General features: G+C 35.3%; 2 protein-coding genes and 2 non-coding genes across 4 annotated transcripts in view; all 4 read right to left on the bottom strand.

Moving 5' to 3' along the window:
* Window positions 1-1785: 1785 nt before the first annotated feature.
* On the bottom strand, window positions 1786-4818 carry RPS13 (ribosomal protein S13). The gene is made up of 6 exons (XM_011378209.2): window positions 4681-4818; window positions 4487-4535; window positions 4215-4293; window positions 3006-3175; window positions 2480-2580; window positions 1786-1863 (listed from the first exon to the last, which is right to left on the bottom strand). Exons 1-6 carry the CDS (start codon window positions 4701-4703, stop codon window positions 1830-1832), a joined length of 456 nt encoding a protein of 151 aa, XP_011376511.1. The 5' UTR covers window positions 4704-4818; the 3' UTR covers window positions 1786-1829.
* Window positions 2051-2141, bottom strand: LOC111730761. The gene has a single exon (XR_002776813.1). It is a non-coding gene; the product is annotated as a small nucleolar RNA SNORD14 (small nucleolar RNA).
* LOC111730762 lies at window positions 3334-3423 on the bottom strand. Its single transcript, XR_002776814.1, has one exon. It is a non-coding gene; the product is annotated as a small nucleolar RNA SNORD14 (small nucleolar RNA).
* A 3043-nt stretch (window positions 4819-7861) lies between the features above and the next one.
* PIK3C2A (phosphatidylinositol-4-phosphate 3-kinase catalytic subunit type 2 alpha) overlaps window positions 7862-23322 on the bottom strand; it is a 97717-nt gene continuing 82256 nt past the window's right edge. Inside the window, exons 21-31 of the mRNA XM_023522142.1 lie at window positions 23083-23219; window positions 19318-19487; window positions 18593-18749; window positions 17793-17902; window positions 15739-15946; window positions 14433-14557; window positions 13357-13474; window positions 13199-13271; window positions 12755-12864; window positions 12542-12667; window positions 7862-11023 (exon numbers count right to left, since the gene is read on the bottom strand). Coding sequence (XP_023377910.1) covers window positions 10841-11023; window positions 12542-12667; window positions 12755-12864; window positions 13199-13271; window positions 13357-13474; window positions 14433-14557; window positions 15739-15946; window positions 17793-17902; window positions 18593-18749; window positions 19318-19487; window positions 23083-23219 — 1517 coding nt within the window. The 3' untranslated portion in view covers window positions 7862-10840. The remainder of the gene's footprint in view (window positions 11024-12541; window positions 12668-12754; window positions 12865-13198; window positions 13272-13356; window positions 13475-14432; window positions 14558-15738; window positions 15947-17792; window positions 17903-18592; window positions 18750-19317; window positions 19488-23082; window positions 23220-23322) is intronic.

Here is a 23322-nt window from a genome sequence, read left to right as displayed (position 1 = left end):
CCAAAGCAAGCACCAAAGATCTAGGAATTTATTTCTAGGAATTTATCTTGGGATAACTAGAAGGCAAATTAGAACACATAACATACATTGAATAAGTATCCACAAGTTAAAAAGATTATAGAATGATACATATAGCATGATGCCCATGTGCAAGTGTGTGATTAGCAGGTCATGAAGGAACGTTCAGTAAAGAAACTGTTGTCTCTGAATGATTTACCTACTAACCATGTATGAAGTACCCATGTAATCCTCACAATTTAGAGACTGAGAATCTAAACTGGCTGAATCACACAGCCAGTAAGTGGAAGGGCTGTTTCTGAAATCGAAGTTTGGCCCCTCTGTCCACACTCAAGTTTTCATATTTTCTTACATTATTATCAAGTATGTTATTTTTTTGAGGCAGTGAAACATATACAGTCTAACAATATTTGCAGTAGTTCTGTTGACTTGATGGCAAGAATTATAATTATGTAACTACTCCTTATAATTTAAAACCTAGAGATGATTTGAAACATCAGATGCTCCACCTACAGCTGACTAGTTTTTTGTCCAGAACCATCAATATCCAATATTTGCCTAGCTATGTAGGGTTTGCAAAGAATTATGCTATGCGTTACCTTGTTTTACTTGTTCATCACTTTTGAAGATGTTTGCCTTATCAGTTCATTTCCTGGTTTATAATGGTTATCCACTTCAAGATATGAACACAAAAGCAGAAAGGATTAAAAACTTACATCTAACACTAGGTAAAAAATGGATAAAATACTGAGACTGTTTTTGCACCTGTCTCCCATATTTGTGAGCGCACTAGGGGGTCTGGATCAGTCTGTATACCCAGCATAGAACACATACTGCTGGGTAGGGGAATACATGGTGTTGAAGAACAAGGTAACTTGGGTGTCTACCTCCTGACCCCAGCACTCAACAGGTTACAGGTTATCAATGCCAGTTACAACACTGGTCTCTTGAATACAAAGACTTTGCCTAGTAGTGTGATTTCAAACACAACTTTGATTACTACTTAGTGTAAAGCTTAAGTAAAAAGCTTAATATTAAATATAAACTTAGAAAAAAGGTGGTTCATACAAATGGCCAGCTTAAACTTTTTCTGCATCCCAAAGAAGTATGGCTTTGTAAAGCAGCCAGACATGCAGCTTGTCATTTGCTGGTCTTGCAACCTTGAACAACTCACTTCAGTAGTTTAGAATTGCCTTTTTCAAACAGGATACCCAGTATCATGACATTTATCTTAACCCATCCAAAAGTTGCAAGGCTCAGGGACCTGAGTTCACCTCCCAGTTCTTCCCATTTCCTCTACTCCATATGGAACGGTGCTTGTACTGTTTACTGAATCATCATACCCATCTTCCTCATCTTAAAGCCTCACTACCAAGTCAGGAAGGACTTCCTCTGGAGGTCCCTCCATACTAAAGATGTACCTTCTTCAGACACTTTCATGTATATTTCTAATACTACACCGTGGATAACATCACAGTACTACTTGAGTATTTAACATCAAACGTGTCAAGAAACATTTTTGCCATGACATCAAAATAAGTCACTACTACTTCCTAGTTTCTTCCAGCCCCGCCATACAACAACCACCTATGAAGTTAAACTGCTCAACTTGATGAAATTATAAACTGGATGCAATAATATGTGATCTTATTACTTCCTGTGGAATTACACAATTCTAATTCTGCTGAAACACTTCCACATCAAAACAGAGCAACACATAAAAATCACTGATACACATTTTTTAAGGGAAAGAAACACAAAACACGCTTCTAGTGAAACAATGGCTTTATTGCTTGAGTACATAGACAAATTTATGCAACCAGAGCAGAAGCTGTGGATGACTCGCTGAAAAGGAAGAAGAGAGGAGGGGAGAAGACTGGATTAATACGGGTTCTCCATATTCATCCATAGAACTTCCAAGCTGATGAAGTTATTTCCAAACAGCTTAAATAAACCCCAACAGTATTAAATGTACCAAACTGCTTAGTTCCTGAATCAGTTTATTGTGCTCAAGCAAAATGAATTACGATGCTCACTCAGACATCCAAGGAAGAACTGGCCAACATAAGGCAAAACCTTTCTGGTGGAAACTGCGAACGTTTGGAAACCAATCATCATAGTGAGCAACTGATGCAAAAATAAAGACAACATAAACACCTGGGAACAGTGGTACCAACTGAAATCTCACCCACTATCTATCTAAAAGTGATTCAAAGGGCTTGTTCATGTTCTAACTCAGGGGTCTGTAAACCATGGCCCTTTGCTTGTCTTTGTAAATAGTTTCAATGGAACATAACCATGGCCCATTTGTCCATGTATCATCTATGGCTGTATTCTCACTATAATGACAATTAAAAGAGTAGCTGACCATATAGCTATAACCTAAAACATTATTATCAGTCCTTCTACTATATTTACTATCTGGCTGACTCCTGTTTAGGTTAACAAGGTTGATACTTACTATTTCCAATTAGGAGGGAGGACTCGTTTGGTCTTGTAATATCGAGCCAACCGATGAATACGGCTCTCAATCAAAATCAGACGGAATTTAGCATCCTTATCCTAAAAATAAAAATAAAATTCAAGAAAACCACCCAAAACAACTAAACACTATCAAACATTGTTTTTAACAAAGGAATGTATAGACACTATACACTTTAAAGAAAAGTTACCCTGTAATAGAATCACAGGCCAGAGTTCATGAGGCTACATTACATTAAGTCCTAAAGAGAATTTAATGTTTCCAGCAAGACTGAGCAGGCTTTGAAAACCCTGCAAATAAAAGACCTCAACATTTTCAACTAATTAAATACACTGTATCTAGAGGAGCCAAAGACCCCTCAACGCCCAAATCTTTTCTGGTAGAATTTTTATTTCAAAGCAACTTTAGTGTGACCAGTTTGTGCCCTAAGCCACCTTAGATAATTCAAATCAGATGCATTATATTTTATTAAGATAAGTTAGTACAAGCAGTCCTAGTCTCTTACCTTTCTGTTCCTCTCAAGATGCTTTCGAACAGCAACAGCTTTCTTAATTAAATGGTAGAGATCCTCAGGAAGATCAGGAGCAAGTCCTTTGGACTTAAGAATTCTCAAGATTTTATTGCCTGTCACAAAACGTACTTGTGCAACACCATGTGAGTCTCTCAGGATCACACCTGCCAAGGGATAATAAGTATAAATTCCCACACCAAACACACAAACTGGAGTATGTGATGTAAAAGTTCTGAGATCAAATCACTTTTCAAGTTTCCTATCTGTAAAATGGGGCTTCCTATTATATATCACATAAACCAACATGAGAATTCACACAAGCTCACTCAGACATCCAAGGAAGGTTTACCCAACACTAAGGAAAACCCTTCTGGTGGAAACTGCGAATGTTGGAAGACCATCATCACAGTGAGCTTGCTGGATAGGATAGAGAAGCTATCAATGAGATTCCTGCTCTGTACATCTGTTCAATCAAAACCAGTTTATTAAGAATATCAGAATTTCTTCTGAAAATTTTATGTACTTTTTAAAAAAACTCTCAAAATAGCACATCTGACTACTGGACAGTCTACTATGTATTTCTTATTGTGTGTGATACCTCCATTAGATAATAAACTCCAGAAGAGCAGATATTTTGCCCGTTTACAACTACTATATTCTCAGTGTCCATAACCACATAGCAGGCAAACATTTGCCAAATAAACTTTTAAGTCACACACAGCTGAGGTTCAAACCATATCTAACTGTGGCGAAAGTGTAACAAGCACTAAGTAGCCAATCCCAACTCCTTCACTCAAGAGGTGTGACTTGGGGCTACTTATCTAGCTACACTGTGCCTCAGTTTCCTCAACTGTCAGGATGAGGAAAACTACTAATATTTACTTGAAAAGTATTGCTGTCAGAATTAAATGAGATCAATATGTGTAGAACGCATAAAACAATGCACTCAGGAGAGTACCCAGGCGACAGTATATATACTCAATTAAATTTTGGCAAACGTTTTTATAATTTTACCGTCTTCTGAATGAGAATTTGAGATTTCAACAAATGAAGGCTAGGTCTCGGCCCTCAACAGTAAAGACAGAAAAAAGAGAAGATTTGCAAAACACTTATGGGACACATTTACCACCAACCCTGGGGGGGCCTTTTTCAAGAAGTTACACGAGGGCAAGCGGAAGGGGCTACATCAGAGAAAACACTCACCGATTTGTGAGGGGGTCAGCCCCTTCTTGGCCAGTTTGTAGATCTGCTCCTTCACGTCGTCAGATGTCAACTTCAGCCACTATTGGTAGAAATGAAAACAGCCTTAGAACGAGAAACCAGGGATGGTACCTAAGCACAGCGATCCCTCCACTCTCAAAGTCGTGCTCCTCATGCACACACGGCCCTTATGGCCCCATCCCGGCACCACTTCCCCCGAGCCACAAATGGTACTCTCCTCCCCCATCTTTCCCCGGTCACCGCACGCTACTTACTGTGGGGACGCTGCGGCGGTAGGGCAGGGCTGACTGGGACAGGCCCTTCCTGGGGAAAGAAGCAGTCTTAAGGTGAAGTGGCGGTCGGTGCCACAGCAACTCAAGTCATTCCCTGGACCCGCTGCCCACACTCCCTCCTTTCGCCCACACCCCCGCAGCAGAGCCCTGCAACCCGCTGGGAAACCGGAGCTCACCCGGGAGCATGCATGCGACCCATGATGGCGGCGGACAGGCAGCGCAAAAGAGAGCGAGGGCTGTGAAACCGTAGGAAGCCACCCAGCACGCAGGAAGTGACCTCACACGTCCCCGCTTCCTCGCGTGCGAGAGGCAGAGCTACGCTGAGTGGCTCTCGGAGACCGCGTGACTACATATCCCGAAATGCATTTCAATGTAGTAGTAGATTTCTCAGCCAGCGGAACCACATATCCCAGCATGCATCGGTCACTGGGGCGGCTCGTGGCTGGAGTGGGGAATTTGAGTCCTCTTCCAGCCGGTACTGTGCGCTTCTGGAAGTGCTGCCAGAAGCAAGATTTTACAGATTCGAATCCTGAACAGGGAGAGGGCATGGAGCAGAGACAGCTGCAGGGGTTGATGGACTTAGTCCCTGTACTAGGGAAGGCCGTTATCTGCGCCCCACCCCCAAGCAAATTTGGGTGCCTGAAGTTCAGACATATACAATCGTTCGTTTTTATTCACCAGTGCCAATCCTTAATCTTGGCACTAGATACCGTCTGTCTCTGCCCTTAATAAGTTCTTAGGTACAATACCATGGTGATATGTGCTACGCTGGAAGTAATTAATAGTAATGGCTACCTGGATTCCAGTGTGTGTGTGCATTGCTGGAATGAATTGCCTTCAGCCCCTGACTTATCACAGTTATGTCTTGTAGTGGATTATTTGAGGGATGTCTATGATATAACCAACCCCAGTGCTAGATTGTTTTGAGACTACTACTCTGGTTAAAATAAATAAATAAAAAATCAGTTATTAGAACATACTTTTCTAATAAGGATATAGGAATGTCAACTCAAATATTTATTCAGGGAATAGGAATTATAACTATTATATCAGGGGTTTGGTTTTCATGTTTAAACCCTCCACTAGTTTTTAATTCACCTTATCTGGCCATGTTTGTATCAATATCAGATAAAATATGTAGTCGAGTGTGTTGAACTTTAATCAGATGGTGTTTACCTATTAAGCCAACCCCTATTGCCTTGATACATGGCATGCTTTTTTGAGAACTTTTATAAATTGGAAACTTTCGATTTTTTACAATAATTCTACTACCTAAATCAGTATTAACACAATTATTAAAGGCAGAGGTTCAGTGATTGGTTTAAAAAATTGATTATGTGAACTTTTATACTTTTGAGGTAAAATTTACAAACCATAAAATTTGCTATTTTAACCATTTTAAAGCACACTTCAGTGTCTTTTAGTATGTTCACAATATTGTGTAACCATCACCACTAATCAGGAGTTTTCATCACCCCAAAAAGCAGCCTTGTACTCTTTAAGCGATCAGGCTCCAGTCTCCCCTCCCCCACAGACCCTGGCTCCCACTAATTTGCTGTCTCTCTGGATTTGCCTCTTCTGGATTATTTCATATAAATGGACTACGTGGCGTTTGGTGTGTGGTTTCTCCCATTAGCATAATATTCATCCATGTTGTAGGATATGTAAGTGCTCCATTCTTTTTTATGGCTGGATATTCCATTGTATGGATATATAACATTTTATCTGTGCCTCGGTTGATAGACATTTGGCTCGTTTGTACTATTTGGCCATTATGAATAATGATCTGAACATTTGTGTTCCAAGTATTTGAGTACCCGTTTTCAAATCTCCTTGAAATTTTATACACACACACAGTACGTAAATTTCTGGGTCATAAATAACTTTTTGAGAACTGCCAAACTGTTTTCCACAGCAGCTGCACTGTTTTACATTCCCACCAGCAATGAATGACAGTTCCAAGATAAACAAAATGCGATAAACTTCTCTACATCCTACACTTGTTTTATTCTAGCCATGCTAGTGGGTATGAATAGTAACTTATTATAGTTTTGATTTGTATTTCCCTAATGACTAATGATGTTGAGCATCTTTTCAGGTGACTGTTGGCCATTTTGGAGAAATGTCTGTTCAGTCCTTTGCCCGTAAATAAATTGGGTGGACTTTCTGTTGTTTTTAAGTTTTTTATATATCCTAGATACCAGACCCTTATCAGATATATAATTTGTGAATATTCTCCCATCATAAAGTTGTCATTAATAAAGTTGTCTTTTTACTTTATTAATGGTGCCTGTCCTTTGATGCACAATTTTACTTTTGATGAAGCCCAATTTATCTATTTTTCTTTTGTTGCCTGTGCTTTGTGTCATACTTAAACCCGTTTCATCCAAGGTTACAGAGATGTACATCTATGTTTTCTTCTAAGAGTTTATAATTTTAGCTATGTTTAGGTCTTCGATCTATTTTGAACCAATTTTTATATATGTTGTAAGAGTTCTACTTCATTCTTTTGCATGTGATTATCTAACTGTCCCAGCACCATCTGTTGAAAAACTTCTTTCCTCATTGATCTTGTCAGTCTTACGTCTTTACTAAATCATGATTCAAACAAAAATAACCAAATAGTTGTTCTAAAAATGAAAAATACAACCACCAAAATTAAACCTCAATGAATAGGTTAAACAGTCGACAGAAGTAGTGAACTGAAGTCATAATAAATTATTCAGAACTGATGCTACTGATTCATAATCCTAAATAGAAAAAATAAAAAGATATCTACGCCTAGGCACATCCTAGTTAATAAAGAATCAAAATTGTTGAAGATTTATGATGGATTCATTCATGGAGTTCGTTATACTGTTGTCTAATTTTATATGTCTAAAATTTACATGATAAGAGTTTCAAAAGAGTAGGGGTGAAATAAAGTTTTTCGCCCCCTGACAGAAACTGAGTTCATCACTCCAAGAGAAACTGGCTCTAATTGTATCTGGACCCTTTTACATGTTATGGTATGGTAGTAGAAGAATCTACATTTCCCTGTTATGTAGATAGGTCTATAACATGGCTGTTCCTACACTATTTAATATTCAAATAAACTACCAAAAACCAGGGGCCATACTCACAAAAGCATTTCACTTCCATAAAATGGTGACGGGGCTCTACGAAAGTGGCAATCTAGACCTTCATAGAACAACAATTAGAAATCAGACACGATTAGAGCATCTTTAGAGGCAACTGACAGACCAGTTCTGGAATTCAGGATTATTTGAACCCAATAAACTCCTGGGTGAGATGCAAAGAACAGCAACAGTGAGCTCAAAGTTTGGAACCAAAAATGTTACTATGTTGACGAGGAAAGAAATGATAACAGAATTCCTTTATTCCAGAAATATTTTAATACAATCGTAGTACAGTTATGAAGTCACGTTCAATCCACTGAATGAATATATGCAAGGTTATTAATAAAAATATACATCTTTACTCACTACCTTAATATAATTAAAGGGTTTGGTTCTTACAGATTAAGACTAATTGCCATATTCATTCATATTTGCAGTTAGTCAAACAGCATGTAAGTAAATCTATAGATCAAAGTAGTGTGACTTCAGTCCTTTTTGATCTGAAGTCTAAGTATCAAAATTGAATATTTTCTTTTTTAAAATGCCACAATATTTGATTCCTATAAAAACAGTTAACCAATTTAAGGCAAGATATCAAAACTTTTATACAACTTTAATTTGAAAAGATAAAAGAACACTTTATCAGAGATCACTCATGCTCTAACATTTAGCTACCTACTGATGTTTATAAAGGCAGTAATAAAAAAGTCAGTGCAAGCTCTACATTGGGTTCCTCAGTAGAGAAAATAATAGGTTCTTGGAGTAAACCATTATTTTCAAATCCCAAAACACTGCAAGGGGAAAGAATTCTTCTGGTGCAGGACTTACATGTAGCATAATTATTTTTAATTCGATAAAGATAGATATAAAACATTGTGATTATACATAAAAATTAGTGTCTTGGCCAGTTTATTTAAACTTTTGTTTTATTTAATGCAAGCTTTAAAAAAATGTTACAAAAACACAACTGATTTAAAATCTATTGATAGTAGTAGTGCAAAGAGGCGTCTCTGTCCCTTTTTAATTTTTCTTTTTTTTGGTAAGGGCTGAAGATTAGCATTTCACAAAGAAATAACTTATATTAAAATATATGTAAAAGGTGTGTGTGGTTTTTTAATGACCAAAGAAGGCACGAAAACAGATAAACTAAGAGAAAACATTACCACTTGTTCTGAACTCTGGTTAACTGTATAGCAGTAATCATAATATATACTTTTAGATAAGAATCCAGATTTCTTGTAATTGAAAAGTGACATCACATTTTCTAGCTCTAGTATCTGTGTTAAGAGACGCTGCATTAACAGACTGCAAATAGGCAGTATACATTGAGTCCAATTAACAATGACCTTTTACCAAAACCATACTTTCTTTTTACAGCGGCTAAGTAACAACTCATGGAATGGAATTAGGTCTCAAAAACTTAAGTGAAAATATCTAGTACTTCTTTACATTTGCAAAGCTACTTACACACTTTAAGAAAACGTTAACTATTATGTGGAAAAACGAAATAAACGGTGGGGCTTTGCTCTGCATTTTAATTAATGTATTAAATAGACAACACATTTGAACATTTAAAAAAAGATATTTATATATCATGCTAACAGGGGGTTTCATAAAAATGGACCATAGTGTTAGGCACCAAAAATTTCAAGTTTTTTTTTTTTTTTTTTTTTAGCCTGTCCCACTGATATATCCTCAAGTCTTCTATTTCTGTTCTGCAGGTATCACCATTTTCATTAAACATTCGCACAGTTCATAAAAATTCTGTTCTGGACAACTGAATTGGAGATTGTCCTTTCTTGGTATTCTTTATTGTTTATTTTGTCATCTCACAGCACCTAGATAGCTACAATCTCTATTATCATTTAAAAAGTGATTTTCTATTTTAGCCATAAGAACTGATATATGTATATATTTATCCAAACTAAACACATACTAGCTGTGAAGTTGAATGAATAACTAATAAAAATGAATCTTAATGATTACTTATAATAATTTCGATCATGTCCCTTATGGTTCTGAGTCTCATTATATTAAGTAATTTATGTGAATGTACAATGCTTACAAATATAAGTAAGACAGCTTAAAAGACAAACTTTGCTATAAAAGTCTAAATTAATACTCAGTCTGGACCCTAGAATTCTTGTCCTGTGCCTCTTGTGAAGAGTCTGCCTACTAATGGAGTTCTTCTACCAAACAGGAATGGGCACATGGGTAAACAATTTTCACTTATTTAATGAGGGAGAGGAATATAGATCTATGGAAAGGAAACTACCAAACTTCGACTCACACTGCTAGGAATAAATGTAGGATTATAATGGAATGAAGGAATTTAGTGTACAGCTAGCTAGAGCAAGGAATCTCGGTTACCTGGCAACAAAAACATAAGTCAAATGGCTGACTGTTTAACTACATCACACATCAGAAGTAGAGAAAATGACATTTCTGTGGGAAAAACACTAGTAAATGTACATAATTTCTTGTCTTGAGTAAGCTGAAAGTGAGTGAAAACTACTTACTAATTAGTTATCAAGTCTGGAAAAAATCAGAATGAAGTGCCAGGAAGCATTATGAAGTTAAGGCACCATTATTTACAACTTCAATGACTGGCACTTAATTCTGAAAAAGGCTTTAAAGACATGAATAATATAAATCAATATTATTTCCCCCCTACTTCTATAAACTACTTAGTAGTTCTTAACATAACTATTATTTGTGCTTTGCTTTCCGGCCCTGTGAATAGCAGCTGCATTTTATGGTAACATCCTGCACCTTTCCTTTCCTTTGGTGTCTGCGAACACGCACAGTGGTAAAGGCTATAGAAGGTGCAAAAACAGGAAACAAACAGGTTGTGTCTGTGTGAGAAACAATGCAAAACAGACCAGACTAAAGCTATTACTCAAGAGAGGATTAAATCCTTCACCAACTCCAAGTCTTTTTTTAGGACTTATTATATATTAAGTTTAGGGTTTATAGCATTCTATAAAATGACTAAAAAAGCCAATGGCTTCAACAAATTCATGTTAGTTAGGTGACTGTTGGTCCAACACGTGTGTTGAAATGCAGCAAGTACATTTACTTTACAATTTCTGTCCGAGTATAAAAATACTATACAAAGTTCTCGTGTGTGTGTGTGTGTGTGTGTGTGTGTGTGCGCGCGCGCAAGCACGCACATGTTTTAACTGTTCTTGCTTCCAAAGCTCACAAATTCACTAGCTTACAAATAGGTTGCTGCAGTCAGCTGATACCACCTAACCGTCTCTTTGCTCAAATTGAAATCTTTCAAAGGCAGGGTTATTCCACCCAAGAAAAAATTCTCCCGCAGAGATTCCGCGCTGAGTACACTTAGCTGAAGTTCTCTCTGTCTTAGGGTTTCTTTGCTATATCCACTGTACACAAGCTAGAGCAAAGGCAAAACAAACAAACAAAGTTACAAATTGTTTGGTTTCTTGGATTATTTTAAGTAAAAACATAAGTGAAATTATTGCTCAAAGAGTAACTATAATTAATAACATTGATTATGACACATCTGGTGGGATTTGTCTCAGAGTTTAGATAAATTTCAAGAGTCTTAGATTGTGTTATCATTCCTCTGAGTGACACAGGAATATACAAAGTTGAAAATTATTAGTGGCTAAAAACTAAAAGCATGTTTTTTACAGAGATGGAGGTATGAAGAAGGGAAAAGAAATTACATGGCAGCATGCATTAAGATGATCTAATAGCTGGGATAAAAAGCATTGAAGGAAGCAAGCTGGGATAACAATTAGATTTTACAAAAAATGAGAGATTAAAATTTCCCTTTGTTATCTATTTTCTGTTGGATTTTATTTACCATGAAATGCTAATTTCTGATTAACATAATTCAATGCAAACACACCAGTTATAAAAGCACTACAGCAAAATCTGGAGTGTTGAAAAGCTACTCTCCTTCAAACACCACATTCAACATTTAGGTTGTGTTTTTCAAGAAAGCCTCACCATAACTTCTGAGAAACATCACCTTAATTTTGTCCTTTATACTGTCTGACTCTAAGAACTAAAAAACTGACCACATTTCATTTTCTTGAAAGTAGAACACTAACTCGAAAAAAACCGCTACTACTAATATCCACAAATAATGCAATGTTTATCCCAAAGAAGTAGCTGACTAAGGGTTAGTGGGTTTTAATAGATGATTAAGTTTATAAATTGACCATGAGTAGCTGAGCAAAGCCACAGTTCTGCTCTATAGTGTTTAGCTGATGCTTTGCTTACTGCTTTCAGTTCAGAGCACTCTGCATTAAGAGGGTCAGCTGGCAGACCAAAACAAGTTAGGAGGATGATTGTAAACTACATTGTATCAAGCAAAGTAAAGGTACTGAAGATGTTTGAAAAGAATAAACAGGGAAAGGCAAAAACATACCTTTGACTATAAGAAATAACAATAACAACAACAAAAGAATAAACAGGAGGGCATTTCAACTTCAATTATGTGAAGGGCTGCCATGTAGAAGAATAGTTCTGTGTGGTTCCAACAGGTACAACTGAGACTCACAGATGCAAACAGAGAGGGAAGATTTCAGCTTAGTATAAAAAATAGTCTAAAAGTTGGAGCTGCCCCAAACAAATTGGATGACCTGGAAAAATTTCAGCACAGACTGGGCATCCCCTTCTTAAAAATGTTGTAGAAGGGGTTCAGGCATTGGAAAGGTAGTGGAATAATGGCCCCTTAAATCTTCTTAAAACCTAAAGTTTATGATTGAGGGTTCAATTCTGCATCACTTTGTTAAAGAGCAATGGACTGCTATTGATTTGCTTTACTAGTACAATAAGCAGTTCAGCAAATGATATCTAAAAAATGTTAATTTAAAGTGTTTAAAATTTTAAATCTCAGAACAACAGATCTAGGAAATTTTTAGAAATGACTTTAACTTACCATTTCATTGAATGTTGGATTCCTAGTTTTTCGTGAAATTTTGGTTTTACGTTTGGATGTTTTGTGGGTATCTGGAAGTAGGTAGGTTTTGACATATGGATTTGGGTCAGCCCCATCTTCAGTAACCTATAAAGAAAAGCATTCCCTTAACAGTAATGCTTCCTACCAAGGAATGGGTTTCCTCTATAATCATCACTATTTATAATCACTCACAAGATCTTTGATGTGCATCACCATGATGAAAAGAGTACCATTTCGGTAGGAGACAGATAATTTCACTGCTCCTCCTATCTGGCCTGGAGTAGGACTGAAGGGACCTGCATCTGAAAATATAAATATGTTCATCTTTATTTTGCTTGCAGTGGTTCAAGCTGCAACAAAAAATCTTTGCTTTAACTCCATACCATGACATGTGGAGTGAAAAAAAAAGGTAAAGAACCTGGTAGACCACTGGATATATACTTCTTTGGTAATCACATTCTATTAGGAAAATTATATTTATCTAAAAATACACTGGCTTTAAATAAATACCCTCCTCCCATTCTCACTGGACCATAGCCAGGAACCCCACTGTCACTACCATATTCACTGAGAAGTTAAAGACTTGTAGGACATAGGGAAGCCATGAAATATCAATAAAGAGAAAAAAAATCTCACCTGCAGACCTAGCTATTCCTTCAGCTTTCTCATCACGAAGTAAAGGGTGAAAAAAAGTACAAACAAGATCACACTAAGATAGAATAGGAAAAAGATCTGTTAGTTTAAATATTATGTAGCACAAAAACAGTATGTTATTTTTCAGTTAGGACAGTCACCTCTGCTACGTCTGTTGAAGCACTCATCAAACTTTGTAAGTAACTGTTTAACTCAACTTTTCTTTTGGCTGCTACATCTTTTATGTGTGTTCTTCCTAGAACCATTCTATTAGGAAACCTATAAAAGAAAAACAATAACAAGGGAGGATTTAAATTATTTCATCTGAAAGTATTTATAGAATCAAGTACATTTTACTTAGAAATATACTTTTTATATACTTAAATACAAAGTAGAGTCTCAATCCACTATAATGTAAATTTTATGATTTCTCTTCCAAGTAATAGAGCTGAAATAGTTCAAGTATCCATTATCTTTTTATGAACATTGGTACATAAAGTACATGGTTTTGCTAATTTGCTATACTATTTCTTCTCAAGATTATTCGCAAATATTTTATGCAGATCTTATCCTCCAAAATAGTCATTACTCAATCAGCCATGGCTATTGTAGATATCAGTTAAAATCCACAAATGACATGGAGCCTAAATCAAAATATTGAAAATAAACTCTGATACCCACTTTGCTTCCTCTTTACTCTTGAAATCTAGTATGAGAAGAATTTAAGCAACTTGACAGAAGAAATCTACTGATCATTAGCTACATTAAAACTGAAGGTTTCCAAAGGGTATCAGAAACAAAACTAAGCACTAAGATTCTGATTAACAGTCTCAATGCCTCAGCTTTTTATTTTTCAGGAGCTCAGTATAGCCCTAATAGATTATTTCTACTGTGATTTAAAATCGGACTTTTTAAAACCAGGATTCCAAATTATTATCTTGTATTGCTTACTGTGGTAGAGACAACAAATTTAAAGTTTTACCTAAATTAGAAAGCTGGAAAATTCTGTATTTTTAAGTTTAAAAGCTTGATTTATTCATTTACTAATTCAACAAAAACTTAGTTACTTGTGTATGTCTAGTACTGTATTACACACTTGTGATACAAAGAAAAGTAAATCACATATGGTCCATAGTACTTTACTAAGTCTTAAGTTATCTTACAAAGCTGTTGACCTATACTTGATAATAAATTTTTGTCCTATAAAAAAAGATTAATGTACATGGATGGAACATACCCTGGTAACTTCCAAAGTGGAAAAACAATACTGAGCTTGTTGTGAAGTTCCTGAAACTCGTCAAATGTTCGGAACACAAATGATGGCTCAAGCTGTCCTTCCCTCAAAATTCGGACTACATAAATCTGAAAAGAAATCACACCCAAATACATTAGATTCATAATAAAACTTTTCCTGACAGAAAGAAAACGTATAGCTTGATGGTGATGTGTAATCAAAGTGCTTTTAACTTGGTAATATACATGTCACCAATAGGAAACAGCAAATATAAAACTCATCGTATTTGTAGCACATCTAACTACATTCTAAGGGTGATCTTTACCATTGTAAGATATAGAAATAAGAACTGGAAAGTGAAAGTCATTTTATTTCCAAGATTAAATATAATACATGTACTTCCCAAATTTATAAATTTAGTGCATTTCCAATGAAAATATTAAGTCCATTTAAGAGAGTAATAAGAGAAAACAAAATTTATGGCAACCGGAGTATGAGGGAAAACTTAGCTTGTGGGATACAAACTATTATAAAATCGGTAAAATACTGATGCAGAAAGAGTCAGATATAGCTACAGAAGAAATAAATTCAGGGCTATATATACATAGATTTAGTGTATTTAAAGGTGGCTTTATAAACATTGTAGGGAGGAAATGGAGTGCTCAATAAAATGGTGCTAGGATAAAATACTCAGCAAACATACAAAAATTTACCAATAATAAAAAAGGTGAAAATTAAAATAGTAAAGTCACTTTCTAAAATTTACCAATTTGTCAAAAATTTTAAAGACTGACAGTGCTGCAAAGTACTATCCAACAAAAATATTAGCACAGGGTAAAAAAATAACAGCAAAAAATGATGATAATGCTATACTATACCACTGGGGAGGGCACACTGAAGATCCTATTTTTCAAAAACAAACTGTGTGTTTGTAATATAATACTGTATCCCTGGACAGTGGAATGAGAATTTTACTGTATGTGGGTTTATATTTGTTCAATTTGTTATAATGAGCAAGCTTTACCCTTGAAATTAAGAACAAATTGAAGATAAAAAGTACTACCCTTTTAGTTTTGTCCCCGAAAAGAAGAATATCATTTGTCTCATGATTTTGAAGCAAATTTACCAAGAAATAAATACCAAAAAACAATTATGGATGCTCCAAATACATTTATTTATTTTTGGATCATGGGTAAAAGTATGAAAAGAACAAATGCTTGAAACTTTGTAGCAGAGTCAGCAAAGGGAGTAGGAAAGGGCAACAAATACATAGGCATGAGTCTCTACAAATACAAAAAACCAAACTTACGTAATGTTTATCTGGGTTGTATTTCTTATGGTAAGTGAAAACAGAGACTTCCTTTATTCGACCATCTTGTCTAAAGGAGTAAGTTTTGGGTGAAAATGAAAGGATGGGTTCATCATTGGAAGGAAGACCAGTAAAACGAAGCTGAGCAAGGTTGTGAATGAAGAAGTTAAACTTTGTGGCAATGTTTCCTAAACTTGATTCGATCAGCCTACAAAAATAATCAGAAAATGTGTTAACAGTAAATGTTCATGAGAACACATACAAGCTCAATTCTTTTAACATAATAAAAGATGAAAAAAAACTTTAAATCTTTTAAAATATTAAGCAGATTTTCACTTCGCCAAGGATTCCCTTTGTTCTATAGGCCAAAAACCCGTTAAAATATATCTCACTCCAAAGAAAAAAGAAATTTAGCCCATGAGTCTCTATTCCATCCTATTCCACGAAATGATCCTTGGATTTCTTGAGCCCTCTGGAGTCCAATAGGAATTAAAAGCTATTGAGGACAGAAGATGATTGGTATAATGCCAAAAAGATTTCATTATTTTATTCCCTTGTAATAAACGGAGGCAGATGACAACTACACATGTATAGAAGGAAACATCCAGAGTAATCCAAATTTTTAAAAATCTCTTCTATCAAATAGTAGAATCTGGTATCAGAGTCCTTCTTCAGATAATCCTAACTTCCCTCAGTTAGGAAAAGAAGTTTTGACAGGAAAGGGAATTTGGTGGGAATAAATTTGGAAGGTAGGCCTGGATAAAACATTTAAGGAAAGCAAAGAAAACAAGTCTCAGAAACAGGATAAAGGAATCCAGAAAGAGAAAGAGATTCAAAAAGTGACAGAACCCCAGAGAAAGGTTTTTGCCTTGCTTTGGACTAAATATTTGTGTCCCCCAAAATTCATACAGTGAAGCCTCAACTCTATAGGGCTATACGGACTTAGTAATTAAGGTTAATGATATCATAAGGGTAGAGCCCTGATCCAACAAGATCGGTGTCCTTTAAAAGAAGAGACAAGAAATCTGCTTTCTCACACTATCTATTTCATGCAAGAAAACAGCAAGAAGGCAGTCAGTTGTCTACAAGCTAGAGCCCTCACAGGAAGCAAATCCACCTGCACCTTGATCTTGGACTGCCCAGCCTCCATAACTATGAGAAAATAAACTTTTTTTGTTTAAGCTATCTCATCTATGATATTTTTTTATGGCAGACCAAGCAGACTAATATATGCCTGCTTTACAGCTTTGCCCCAAGTAACCAACAAATCTATTTAAAAACAAACAAACAAACAAAAAAACACCAATACCTAAATAATCAGGATTAGTTGGAAGGCTATACAAAAGTCAGCTTCCTTTAATTCAATTCAGCCTAGAGTCTTGAGACTAGGGAAGTCCAGTCCAGTGTTTTCTACCTCTTCTCCAGAGAGAGGAAGAAAGCAAGAGAAAAAGGAAAGAAAAGAACATAAGCTTATGTGCCCCTCCCTGCTCCGGCATTATGATGAGATGGCACTAGTCAGTGAGCAACCTGGCTGGCAGACATTTAGAACATATTTTCCAGGAAGACCTGCCTTTACAGCAATAATGAAAAATTCGAATGCAATCATTGGTATATGTGTTTAAAGTACTACATCATATAATGACAATTTACTACAGCAGTATTGCAGAGTTCGCCATTTTAATAAAGCACTTAAGGTATCAATTAAAAATGTTATGGCAGAATCCTCAAAAATAGATTAGTACAGATATCATATTAGGGGAAAACCTTATATTTGGCACTGCAGAAAATGATTCACAGAAATAGTTCATAAACGAGATGTTTATAATTGAAATCATATCTAAATGAACCTTGAGATCATATTTTAAGAAAAAAATGTATTTTTTAAAATGATGTTGCAAATCTTTTATACTTATTCACTAAATAAAATTTTAACCTACTATTTGCTAATACTGTGAATCAACGTTTTCCTATAAATCAGCATTTGGATATAGAATTTGTTTATACTAAGGAAAACATAGCAAAGCTGTGTCTCCAATATATTTAATATACCTTACCTAGTAAAGAAAATTGTAGCTTCTGCATCTGTAGTTTGGGGTTGAAGTGCATCTCTAACGTATTTCAAATCTTGAATACTTGTAAGTTCTGGTAACCCTGAAGGAATCATCTATAGAAAAGGAGAAAAAAAAGTTTGTAAGTTAAATTTTTTTAAAGTCTTTTTTCCACTCTTTCTTAAAAGCTGGCCAGGTAATCAGAACTAAAGCAAACAAAAACAATCAGTTTTGAAGAGTTTGTTAGTGTTTTAGAAATCTAAGTGATTTTCTTATAAATGAAAAAAAAAAAATGAAGCCAAAGAAGTCAATTGCTGGCAGTCACAAAGTCAGTTTATGTAATTAAAGCTGTAAAATTCATTTTGTCTAGCACTCTGTTTTTACATCAAGTTTAGTCATAATCACAGTGGGTTTTTTTCTGTCTATTTTTACTTTTTACTTAATATATATCCAGAAAAGTACAGAAACCTTAAGTGTACAGGTTAATGAATGTTCACAATCCATACACACCCAGATTAAGACACAAAACACCTACCAGCATCCCAGATGACCCCTTCAGGGCCCCTTTAGGTTACTCCTCCTCCTCACCTGCAGAGGAACTACCCTTTAACCTTATTTTTTTATATTTTGTATAAATGGTGTCTGATATACTTCATATAACAATTTTTAAATATGTTGGTAATAATATATCTGACATTTTAAACTAGTAAATTTTATTCCAAAATCACGAAGGATCCTTTTTTAAAAATTGAAACACAGAAGCATTAATATAAAATAAATTCAATGCTTTTAAAGAACAGAATTACCAGTGAAAGCAGGTTAAGAAAGAGGTTTGTTTGCTTTCTTATCAAGTTGTAGGCCTGACAGCAGAGGTCCACAAACAACTGGAAACGAATGGTGGGCTTTTCACCCCCGTTGATGACATATGCCATATCAGAGGTCAGCACAAAAGGAGCCCGATCCCTATTTAAAAAGAAAGTACATACAAAATATTTTTTACAGAAAATATTCACACAGTGCTATTGTTATTACATGGTTATTGAGCTAAGCTATCTGAGTCATAGCAATTTCCAACTGGGAAACAGCACCAGGCAGTTTTGAATTTGCTAATTCTTAAAAACTCACATTTTCAGGAAAATCATCATATAATCTCATTATTTATGCAGAACTTACATATGAAAATATTCCCCAAGGTGATATTTATAAATCCAACATACCCAAACAGAGATTGAACATTAGTTACAAATATAGAGAAAAATTTTGTACTCATTGCCATTATACGAATGAGAACTTTTCCAATAGGTACCACTAACTAGATAAAATACATGTTAATTCACTTCAGCGAAGGTTACACATGCCTACTCATTCTTGTAGTAAAGTCATCTCTTAGGGCTTTTTTCATCCCCAGTTATGCTCAAAGGGAGCTACAAGGCAACAAAGAATAGCAAGAAAAAAAGCAAGGTTTGGGACATTAATTTGTGAAATAGGAAGCGTCTTTTTCCTTCAGCAACAATGATAACAATACTAGTACCTTCTGAAGCTACCAAACATCTGTGCATGGCCCAAGAACTTCCCAAAGTCAATGTGAAACATGTGTCCTGTGCTTCGAAGCATTATATTGTCATTGTGTCGATCACAGATGCCTAAAACATAGGTGGCTACACAGCATCCAGCACAAGAATAGATAAAATTCTCAGAAGCCTAAAATAAAGATATAAAAGTTTTAGAAAAAAAAAATTTTGTGTGTGAAATGAAAGGATTTTATTGGACAAAGCAGCGTCAATTTTTATCTAATAAGAAGCACATCAATGTTTGAGCAACTCTTTACAGGACGGAAAATTCCATTTAATCTAACAGATTAGCTGAAACATTATCAGTAAAAGCAAAAAAAAAAGTCTTCTAAGTTTCTTCTTTCAGTTGGCGACAGCATCTTCTTAGGTTGTCATGATGCTTAAATCATGAAAAAGTTCCCAAATAGAAACTGAGGGGCTGGCAGGAAAGGCAGCTGACTCATAATTCTGCACATGGGAGTTTAGGAGACTTTAAGATTATGTGCTTTAAGAAAAATAGATTTTGAACTTAAATTGTTAACTGTGTCTATTGTTTCAGAAAATGGCTAATTCTATCTACAATAAAAATCTAAGTGGCTACATATCTGGAAGTGTACGGATGGCAGGCAGGGTCAGGAAGAGAAAGTTCCTTCCCCACGTGGAGTGGTCCAGAGCCCAAGGACAGACTCTGTGCGCAAAGAAAGACCAAAGGAAAAGTGATCCAAGTTACCATGGAGACAAAGAAGCTGACGACCTCAGAGTGGACAAGAAAAGAAGGGCAGAGACTGAAGCAACAATAAACCAAAGAACATTTATTATGTGCAAGAGCCTGATGATGACAGGAAAGAAAAAAAATTTAAAGGAGGCAGAGTTACAAAGATTAAAGTAATTCATCACTCTTTTAAAACACTATTGTAATCCATTTTCTCAATAGCTTATAAACTGGGTTATGTTTTTTCATATTTGGGGGGAAAAACCCCCACCCTTCTAAAGGTAGTTATTACCCCTCTCTCTAGCTTTTATCTTTTTAATAGGCAGAGATGCCACTAGGCCTTACATAGGTATGTGGTGCTGCATTTGAACATCTTTTAAGCATTGTGTTTGTGGAACCTTGTTCCTCACAGACTCTGCTGCTTATCACAAATAACATTGGGACAAAAATTAACCAGAATAAAAGAATATTTTCCCTTTTTTCAACCTGTAGGGAAAGCATGTGTAAAGAAAGTCAGCTTATATCTTTAAACATCCAGTAATACAATTAATTTATTTTATTGCCCATCTGGTGACTCTTTATGTGTCATCTGTTAAGTTTCTCAAAGCTGGGGACCTTCTTTTATTTGAGTCCTGCCTGTCCTGAGGATTAAATTGCTAACATAATATCACAGAAAGATACAGCAAATGCATACAATGAATATTTTAATCTACAGCATGTGCATTTAGTTTATTCTTAGGATACTACATTTCTGAATAGAGCAGTCATATGGCTCTACATATCCATGTGGTTAATTTTACTCTTTTTAACCCCCAGCTTTATTAAAATATAATAGACAATGAGTTCCTCATATTTACATTGTACAATGCAATGAGGTTTTTTTTCAATTATAGTTGGCATACAATATATTAGTTTCGGTTGTACAGCAGGGATTAGAGATCTATATAATTCACAAAGTGATCACTCCACTAAATCTAGTGCCCTTCTTCCCCCGTACATATTTATTACAACACTGTTAACTGTTTTCCTTATGTTACACTTTATATCTCTATGTCTATTTTGTTAACTATCCATTTGTACTTCTTAATCCCTTTGCCTTTATCGCCATCCCCCCAACCCCCTCCCATCTAGTAGCCCTCAAAATATTCTCTGTATCTATGAGTTTATTTCCATTTTTATTGTTGTTGTTTTGTTCTTTAGATTCCACATATATGTGAAATCACAATATTTGTCTTTATCTGAATTACTTTTCATCATAATACCCTCCAGATCCATCAAGGCAGTATCTTTTTCCATCCCCTTCCTTTTGTCTCTGTGTCTTTTAATCTGAAGTGAGTCTCTTATAGGCAGCATATGTACGGGTCATGTTTTCTTATCCATTCAGCCACTCTGTCTTTTGGCTGGAGCACTTAATTCTTTTCCATTTGAGGTACTCGTTGATAGGAATGCAATTATTACCATCCTTTATTCATGTTTTTGATACATGTTTTTTTCTTCTTAAAGAAGTCCCTCCAACATTTCCTGTAATACTGACTTGGTGTTGATAAATTCTCTTAGCTTATTTCTGTCTGGAAAGCTCTTTATCAGTCCTTCGACTCTAAATGATAGCTTTGCTAGATAAAGTATTCTTGGTTGTTAATTTTATTCTTTAATTCCCCCAGCAATCATTACTAATGATGATAACGATGATAGCAAATGTTTACATACCATTTATCACAAACCAGGCACTGCACTATTCTGTTTCTCTATTACTCTTCCGATCTCCATCCTCATGGTACATGTGTGATTATGTATATGTATATATGTATATGGTAACCCATTTAGAATCTCACCAATGACGTAGGTACTATTATTATTGCCATTTTACACATGAGACTAAAACACAGAGAGGTTATTTGCCTAAGATCACATAATTGTTAAGTGGCAGAGCCAAGATTCAAACCCAGGCAATGTGAATCCACTGTGTTATATTCCTCCTTACTTAGCAAAGCACATAAGAGCCAAATGCATAAAAGACCTCAATGTATGTTACTTGACCATTATTTTGTGTCAAACAACTTATCCCAAATCACAAAAGAGCCAACGTTACTATTAACAAGTATCGGCTTCTGCTGCACTGCTTTCCCCAAACCACAAAGTAAGAAAGAAAGTGTTTCTCAAACATTTTAAAAGATCAACAAAAGACAAAATTCGTCTATTTTCTTAGGTCAACAGATAGCATTTTTACATATCTATCTGCAAATGTGATACATTAATGATCTGACATAAACTAGGCAAATGACATTAAAACTGGGATCTTTTTACATCACTATTCAAAGTGTTCTTGGGTCTTCCTTAGGCCGATTTAGGATCATTAGAAACCTCTGTCCTAAGAGATTTCCCTTTCCTCTTATGTAATTCAATATAAAACAAAACAAAAAAAATATGATGCCTCCCACAGTAACAGCTATTAATTATATAATTTACTCTATGTAGCACTTCATACATATTAATTCATTTAATTCTCACGATAACTTTATACTATCATTTTTTTACAGCCATTATATACATTATGATACCATAATATATATTATAACATTTTATAGCAAAGATCATTGAAACACAAAGAGGTTAAATAATTTGCCTGAGGCTCTATAGCTGGAGAGTGACTTAGGACCTGAAATCAAGCCCAGAGAGTCTGGCGCATAATCTTGCTCTTAACTACCACATGATGCAGACACTCTTACTTATTTCCATAACTTTTTCCAAGACTTTTCTGAAATATAACATTATGGGTTATATAAATACCTCTGTTTTTCTGGCCTCTAAATACATGTTTGGAAAGTTTTCTGGGTAATTTAGCATTGGTTTCACTCAAATTCCTGCCATTAAATGCATTTTTTTTTATATTCTTTTTTTTTTTAGAGAAAGATGTTTTCATGACTTAAGACTAAATGGCTGATTACCAGAGGTGGAAAATAAAAGCAGTGAAGAACTACATAATACATAAATCATTTTGACAAAGTTATTTAGAATAAGGAGATATGCTAATCACCTTTTCATATTCCTCTTCAGAGGGATTGTATTTCCTCAGCCACTCTGCAAGTGGTTTATCTTTAAAGGATCCTGTCACACCATATTCCACTTGGATTTTCCTGAGAGTATCTGAAGCAGGAACTAGCTCCACCATGCCTTTAATAACAAAACATTAAGCTGTGTGAAAATGTCTTCCATAAGCAAGCCTTTAAAAAATTTATAGCTTTCAATCTTTGACATAAGACATCAGCTGGCAAGT

The sequence above is a fragment of the Pteropus vampyrus genome, unplaced genomic scaffold, assembly GCF_000151845.1.
Source record: "Pteropus vampyrus isolate Shadow unplaced genomic scaffold, Pvam_2.0 Scaffold334, whole genome shotgun sequence".
Taxonomy (NCBI): domain Eukaryota; kingdom Metazoa; phylum Chordata; class Mammalia; order Chiroptera; family Pteropodidae; genus Pteropus; species Pteropus vampyrus.
Note: the sequence above shows the minus strand (reverse complement) of the source record. Positions and strands in the feature narration are given on the sequence as shown.